We start from the raw sequence: 8343 nt of genomic DNA on the forward strand, positions 1-8343 counted from the left end.
AGTCCTTACTGTCTTGTAATCACAATTTTTATGAAGCGTTAAGTGTCTTCCAGAAAGCTTGTGCTAAAAAATTCAACACTAAACAACATAATTCCCCTCCATGCCACACAATACCACTCCACATAATTACACTCCATAACACACAATCACACTCCACATAATTCAACTACACTCAATATCACATAATTACTAGCCACATAATTTCAATGCACCATGGTAGGAAAATGAGTTTCTGGTGCAGTAACCACCCCCCCACACTTTTTGCCACATTTCTGATGCACTTTTACTTGATGTGCACTGGGTCCCTGCCAATCAGGTTCCCAGGGCCTGTGTTTTGTCCCAAAATTGTACCTTTGTATCCACAATTGGCACTTACCTGGCCACAGGCAAGCCCCTTGGAAAAGGTACCATGGGTACCAAGGGCACTGTAACCAAGGAATGCCTCTGAGGGCTGCAGCACCTATTGTGCCACTCTTAGAGGCCCTGCACCTTAACCCTCACACTCTGCCACAGCAGGCTGCGTGTTTTGGCACAGAAAGAAGTGAAGCGTCAACATGGCACACACCCATGTGTGCCATGCCTGCAATCCACTGCCTAAGGCCTAGGTAAGTCACCCCTCTAACAGGGTGCACTAGTCCTAAGGTGAGGGTACAGAGGTATGAGCCTGTACCCCTACAGTGTCCATTCATAGACATTGTAAGTGTAGTAAAGCCATCAAGAATATATAGTCTTGGAGTTGGTCACTACGAACTCCACAGCTCCATAATGGCTTTTCTTAAAACTCGGATGTTTGATAGCAAACTTCTCAGCACATTAAACCTACACTGATGCCAGTGTGGGATTTAATGTAAAATGAACTCAGGGGGCATCTTAGAGATGCCCCCAGAAGATAGACCAGCCCTGGTGTTGTTCCTGAATGACTGCCCGCCATTGCCACCACCAGACAGGTTTCTGGAACCCTTGGTAGAGGGCCTCCACTCTCTGGGTCCAGAAACAAAGCCCATCCTGGATAGAGGTGTTGTTTCTCCTCCCTCAAGATGGGCTGCGCCCACAAAAGGGGAAGCTTCAAGAGCCTGCCGCCTTTGGACGCTGTCCCTGCCTTTTGCTGTCCTCAGCTACTGGCTCCCACCGGTTCTGGGCGGGAGAATCTGCGAGAAATCTAAGCTAGGAAGAGAGGGGTGCCCACTGTTGCCAACCCCACTCCTCAGGTGAGGAGAGTGAGGTGAAGCATACATTTCAGACCCCTCCATCTTGAAGAGGAGGGGACTCAGCCAATTAGGAAGAGGCTCATGCCCCCTCCCACTGGAGGGTAGCATAATACGGGGTGTACCCACCCCAAGGAAGGGGCACATTGGTCTCAAACTACACACACCTTTAATGGCCCTAAATGTATTATTTAGGGGCGACCCTGAACCTTGCCTCCTCAGATTCGAGGAAGAAAGAATAACCGAGGAGCCTTGCTGACCTAGGAAGAAACCGAGGACACAAACTGACTTGGCCCCAGCCCTACCAGCCTGTCCCAACCACAACCTGCCTACAGCGAAGAAACCAGCATGTCCAGCAGCAACAGAAGTCCGGAGGACCTGCCCTGTACTCAACTAACAGACTCTGTCTGCCGTGAGCACCGGATTTGCTCAAACCAAAGACTAACCTTCAGATTCCGGACTCTGCGATTCAGCACTTGGCCACCACGGGCCAAGGCTGAGTGGCCCCATACTCCAAAGAGGTCCCCCGGCGTTCCTAAGTTGGGATCTGGTGACCCCTGACCTCCCACATGCTTTGAAAATAAACCTAAAGAGTCCCCCGATCGCGACTGAAGGCAGTAAGACAACTGTTCCTTTGACCGAAGCAGTCCAGGAAGTCCGACTGCGTCTGTCCGACTGACGCCAACCGTGACCCATCGCAGCCTGAGGAAAACGACGCCTAAGGCACCCCAGTCCTTGGTACCTTCCCGACCTTGGGTGGCCCATCTGACGGTATCCAAGCATCCTCCCAGATCCCCAGTCGCCTTTCTAGTCGTGGGTCGCCTCCAAGAAGTCCCCCCGACTGAGCCTGCAGCTTTCCGAAACCGACGGTCTCCACTGAGAAGCCCAGGGACCCGCCGTCCTCTCTCCCTCCTGCACTCGGTGCCACCGGAGGTGTGGCTCTTGTCGGCCGTTGGCCTCTGCAGTGCAGACTTCAACCCTAGGAGCTTTCCTCCCACACCCAACTTGGATGCTTGACAGCAGACCCCAACCAAAGACCCTGTTCGCCCGTTAGCTAACTTTGGGCCCCTGCACCTGGCTACCCCAGTGCTGCTGGTGGTGCAACTAAAGTGCCTACCTCGACCTTGGGGAGCCTTGGTCCTAACCCTGAAACCTCAACCTCGTAAGTCAAATACTTGCCGCCAAGTTCGATAACTATCTTTCCTCCGACAGGGACCCATAGTAGGGGATTTTGGGTCTAGAAAGTGGTCTATGTAGAACTGCTAATGTATGGGGAAAAGTAAGTACTATTGTAAAGTAATCCGAAAGTAATCAAATAGTATTTACTGTGTAAGTCCAAGCATTCCGAAAAGCAATATCAACCTGTAACTGTTACAATTACAAGAACAATGCATTTCCTTGAACAGTTGTGCACTTGCAAATATGTATTACCTACCTGTACTAAGTCCTGCTTGGTTTTATAAATAAACCATAAGTGTGCATTTTTTTATACTTCCCTAATTGGTCTTGATTCTGTCTCTGAATGTGTGACATCAGCCTTGATTGAGTGAATACAAAATGATTAAAACACCCTCCTGGTAAGCCTAGCAGCTCGACCACACTATCACAAATAGAGCTGTTTGTGATTATCTAATTTAGCCTCTGCTATACATCTGGGGACTCACTGGACTCTGTGCACATTATACCTTACTTTGGTATAGTATAGGCAGAGCCAACTTCCTACACCATACAAAATAATTCCACTACACATAAATCTGCTCAATACCACACAATTCCACACTGCACAGTTCCACAATAAACAATTCCACTCCAACACACATAATTCCACTCCACACGATATACATCCACTCGACTCCATAACACATAGCTAAAAGATATTAATATTGACAACGCCTAGAGCTCTCAAATTCCTGAGACCTATTCACTTTGCCAATACTTGTTGTGAATCATGTTCATTTTGGCAAATCTTTCGTAGTTAATACCCATTGCTGTTGAAACTCACTCCTACTGGCCATTTGGGATCTGGTAATCTGTTGCCATTCAGGATAATGTTGAAAGCCTTTGTTTGTCTCTAATCTTGCAAGCCTATGCCCAATTTAGAAAACCTGCCTCTCAATGGGTTTCGCATTCTGTTGTTTCAGAAAGCTGTTGCCATCGCTGACAAGCTACAACCAAATGTTGTGGCTATTACCGATTACAGTAACTTATTGTCATTAACAGTAGCGTGTTTTAGTCACATTGGTATTTGCAATTATCATGCCATACGATCCTGAGACACCATTAGTTTTCAGTAGAGCCCAATAAAAATGATTGAAGGTATTAAATAATGTCAAAAGTTCCTGTAAATTCATTGTGGATCAATCAGTCATTCAATCAGGGAATGGAGGGTCTCAAAGCGCTGGGGGTGGGTGCAGCTGCGAGTCAGCCGAAGAGCCAGGTTTTGAGGCTCTTCCTGAAGGTGTGAAGGGTGGGTGAGTGTCTGATGTTGACCGGGAGCTCATTACAGGCCTTTGCCGTGATGTAGGAGAAGTCTCTTTCACCCGCTCTAGATCTGCTAGGGTGAGATCGGCAGAGCGGAGGTTTCTCTTGGGTACGTGGAAGAAGACTCTTTCGTTGAGGTATTTGGGTTCGGTGTTGTGGAGGGATCTGTACGTGTGGGTGAGTAGCTTGAAAGTTACTCTCTTCTCGACAGGGAGCCAGTGGAGGTCTTGTAGGTGTTGGGTGATGGGATCATGCCGTGGGATGTTGAGGACCAGTCTGGCCGCGGTGTTCTGGATGGTCTGGAGTTTGCGTAGCAGGGATTTGTTGATTCCAGCATAGAGGGCGTTTCTGTAGTCCAGTCTGCTTGTTATGAGTGCGTGGGTGATGGTTTCTCTGGACTCGGGGGTGGATCCATTTGAAGGTCTTGCGAAGGACGCAGAGGGTGTTGACACAGATGGAGTTGACGGCGTTAATCAGGTTGGTCATGGTGAGGAAGGTGTCGAGTATGATGCCGAGGTTCCGGGCGTGGTCAGTGGGTCTGCCGAGGGCGGTGGGCCACTAGGTGTTGTCCCCGACTGAGGGGGTGGGTCCGAGTTGTGGATCATGATGTATGCTCCACTGACGACCGTTAACCTCTGTCGTTGACCTGTGCTTATAGTTAGGCTGCTCACAACAGCTCTCAGTGCTGGCATATTTTATTGGAAGACTCTTGCATGCTTTGATACAACTACAAATATACCGTGGTCTGCTTGTAATAGAAGCAACATGCAAGTAAAGACAGTTATTGTACGACATGCTCACAATTGCATATTCTTAATATTATCTTGTTTTTGTTTCTTTTTAGAAAAACAGTTCCTGCTGAAGAGTTTGCTAGGCTTCAGAGGAGGCAGAAGGATCTTCAGCGCAGACTTAATGAATTTCGCAGCTTAATTCTTGGGCCTAATGTTCCAGTTGCAGGAGCGCTAAACCCGATTAGTTTTCTCTCCTCTACAGTGATTCCAGGATCTGAAGTGGCTTTCCCTCTTCAGGTAATAAGTGTTGAATTGATGATGTAACAATTAATATGAGTTGGTCATTGCTGCCCTTCAGCTAGGGGCGCTGTTTTACCTGTGCTTATGTAATGGGATTTCACCGAAGTCCGCTATCTTCCTTTGGACTTACGGCTTGTGTAGAATTATAGCCTAAGTGCAAGTGTTGCATATCGCAGTCGGAGATTAGTGAGTAGGTCCATTCCCACTGCCTGTATTACAAAAGTGATTTGTATTTTGACCCTATTAGAGAAAGATGTTTTCCAATTTTTGAGATGGCTGGCAGCTGTGCTGAGACTGAACCAGCCCCATCATGGCCTGCCAGATCCAGCCGGAAGAGAGGCTGATGAAAAGGCTCTTGGAGGCAGGAGATTAAGAACTCCCACACAAGGATTTAGTGTGCCTAAAGTCTGAGATTCAGCCTCCAGTTGCTTCTCAAAATGGTGTCATAAGCCATGGATGAGCATTCCCATTGAGAGCGGCATTAGCCTATAAGCATACGAAACAGGTCCTTTGGTTTAAAGAGGGCACCGCCACGCAGAGAGGGGTATTGGCATTTAACTTATAATGATCAGCCTAAATTAGCATATAAAAAGGCTGTGCAAGAGTTTCCATTATCCATAGCCTGCCCTCAGAAAGTTGTTTTAGACACCAAAATAACTACCTGATAACTTGTTTCTGTCCACTGATTGTCCCTTCCCAAAAACTCAGTGACTCACTTAAAGATTATTTTGTTACGAATGACCATGGAACAACTGAGCTTACAGTGTAAGAGTTAAAAGCTGGGAGATCAAAGGTGGAGAACAAGACTTAAAAGTCACAAAGTTTACAAAATATTGTTTTACCAAGGATATGTTCATCTCCATTTGTTTTGTAACTCACCATAACTATTTACACCATGCTTAGGAAGAGCAGCACCAAAAAGAACTTTCTCTTCTTCGCAAGAGACTAGAAGAATTGGAAGCTTCACAGAGGAAACAACTTGAGGAGCTTGGGCCACCAGGAGACCGTAGTCGTCTGGAAATCCGTGCCTTTCCTGACCGACACAGAACAGTGGAAGAAGATGCAAGCGAAATCAGCGACTACAACGCGAGACTGAAACTGTAAACCACTAAGTTGTTGTTGCTTTGTTTACATCTGTGCCGCCATTAGTGCACCTGAACAAGCCTTAACAGTAAACCAATGTGAGCCATCTTTTAGATCTTCCAGATTATTTATATAGAATGGTTAGTACAATCATCAACTGAAAACATATATTTGTTACTTATTGAACCACTTTTCTCTCCTTTTAAAAACGATTACAAATTAAGTCATTTATTGTACTGTTTTTAAATCTGTGAATTGCAGAGCATTTGCACATGCCCATTTTATTTTTTACCTCTGTACTAGAAAGTATTTTATTTACAAGCACATCAATGTATTTAAATTTCATTTGTTGACCATAAATGTAAGTGTATTTGTTTGCTGTTTCTAAATGTAAAAAAATCAAACACTTGCAAGAATAATCAGATTTTTTAAAATAAATATTTTTATACTTTTGATTATCATATCTGTTTTTTTTCTTTTCTTGAAGTGTGCATTTCATGAGGTTATTTGTATTGGCAAAGGGGTATTTATAATTCTGACCATTTGAAAAGAGACCCAGTTAGTATGGAACTCAATAAAAATGCAAAAATAAGTACAATTATTTATACAAGAAATATAGCTGCAGTGGTGTGAAAAGGAAGTGCACACCTTTACTATTCTATCGTGTTATATGATGACATACCTGAATTTCATCTGTTGAACAAGTCTCAACAATAGATAACTCTCTCTACATGTGCAAAATACCATACACAAATTTCGTTTTGTCATAATTACATAAAAATATCCAACATTCAAAAGACTTGTACCTCTCTGGCTTCTGCCACAGCATTTTAAACATGTTGAGGTCTGGACTAGACTGGGACATTTGAAATCCTGATTCTATCCTTTTGCAACCCTTTGGTCATAGATTTACGGATGTGTTTTGGATCATTGTCCTGTTGCATGATCCACTTTTTGCCACGCTTTAACTGCTGGACATATGGTCTCACATGTTCTTCTAGAGTGCACTGGAATAGCAGTGGCGGCTCCTCAGCTAAGGCGGAGGAGCGTTACCCCACTGCTTTTCAGCAGTGTAAGAAAAAATAAAAAGATAATAACTCAATGTTATTATCATTTTATTTTTTCCTGTTGCGGGCGTGGCAGCTTTGCGAGGCAGGGCTGCTCTGCTGACAGAGCAGGGAATGGGAGGAGTGGTTATCACTCCCTAAGTGCGCATGAATGTTTGGCCGGCCATCTCGAGCATTACAGCCTGGGTGGAGAACATGCCCAGGCCCCCAGTCCCCGTCTGAGCGCCGAACCAGGGTGCTCAGACCAATCACAACACTTCCGTTCCGTGCTGGCCACTACTGTGGAATAATTAGAATTTAATGATGGACTCAGTGATTGTGAAACATCCGGGTCCTGAAGGTATAAAGCAGCCCCAACTCTTCATCCCTCCAACGAAATGTTTGACAGTTGGCATGTGATTTTTGTACTGATACCCAGTATTTGGTTTTTGCAGACGTCCTTGTGCATTACAGCACAACAACTCCACTGTGGTCTCATCTGTTTAAAGGGACATTGCTTCAGATGTCTTGTGGTTTATTTAGTTGCTGTTTCCCAAACCAAAGCCATGCTGCAATGTTTTTTCGGGAGAGGTTTTAATTTTCAACGAAAGACATACCTGACCAGTCTTTTCGTAATTATGTAACTGTGAACTCTGCTTATCGTATTCACAGAGGACTATACACCCCTGAACATTGATTTGGTGTTTTTTACGATCTCTAGGAGCATTATGCAGTCTGATGGGGGGTGAATTTCTGTGTTTGAAAACAATCCTTTTAGCTGTGGAATGATGGACTACGTTTTGTTTACAAATGACTTCATAATACTCCCTAGACTGATTTTGTTTTACATAGGTATGATGTGTTACCACTTACCTGAATGATGCACTGCAAAATCACACAGTTTCTGTTTTTAACTTTACATACAGTTGGTGGTACTTCCTGATCATCAAGTAATCAAGCACAGTTGTTTAGCACCTGATTCTAATTACCTTCTTGACTGATATAGAAGCAGTAAAGGTGCACCTATTTTTTACACTAGACCTATGAATTTTGGCCGATTGTTTATTCAAAACGTTGAGGTTGCCAGGTAAGATCATTTCTGAATTAATTTCTTGTTTCTGCCATCGGCTAACATCTGACCTGTAATGTAGTGTTTCCTCCATAAATATCCCCCTTGGCTGTGTATTTGATGATTTATACTCTTGGATTATGTTAATTGAATTCACCACTGTTGTTTCCCCATGATTCTGTTTTCTCTCTTAAAAAGTACGTTTTTAGTAGTATTTTTTATGTTTTAAATTGCAAAATAGCGGGAAGTAAGAACCCAATAGTAATATACAAAAATAAAACAAACCATCACAAGTTACACATTTAAATGAAACAACACTACTTGGACTTTCCCTTTTAAGGTACTTTTCTAATTTATTGGCAAAACAAAACCATACATTCCTCAATTCTCTATGTTTCGTTTTAACTGATCCTAATTCAGTTGCTCCT

The 8343-nt window shown here is 44.1% G+C and overlaps 1 protein-coding gene across 2 annotated transcripts in view; it reads left to right on the plus strand.

Moving 5' to 3' along the window:
* The window catches only part of CEP83 (centrosomal protein 83), a 259250-nt gene extending 252989 nt beyond the window's left edge, over nucleotides 1-6261 (plus strand). For both annotated transcript variants that reach the window (XM_085653397.1, XM_085653398.1), the window contains exons 15-16: nucleotides 4531-4714; nucleotides 5621-6261. In XM_085653397.1, the coding sequence (XP_085509523.1) occupies nucleotides 4531-4714; nucleotides 5621-5821 (385 nt within the window). In that variant the 3' untranslated portion in view covers nucleotides 5822-6261. The remainder of the gene's footprint in view (nucleotides 1-4530; nucleotides 4715-5620) is intronic.
* Nucleotides 6262-8343: the final 2082 nt, after the last annotated feature.

The sequence above is a fragment of the Triturus cristatus genome, chromosome 4_1 (assembly GCF_964204655.1).
Source record: "Triturus cristatus chromosome 4_1, aTriCri1.1, whole genome shotgun sequence".
In the NCBI taxonomy this organism is placed as follows: Eukaryota; Metazoa; Chordata; class Amphibia; order Caudata; family Salamandridae; genus Triturus; species Triturus cristatus.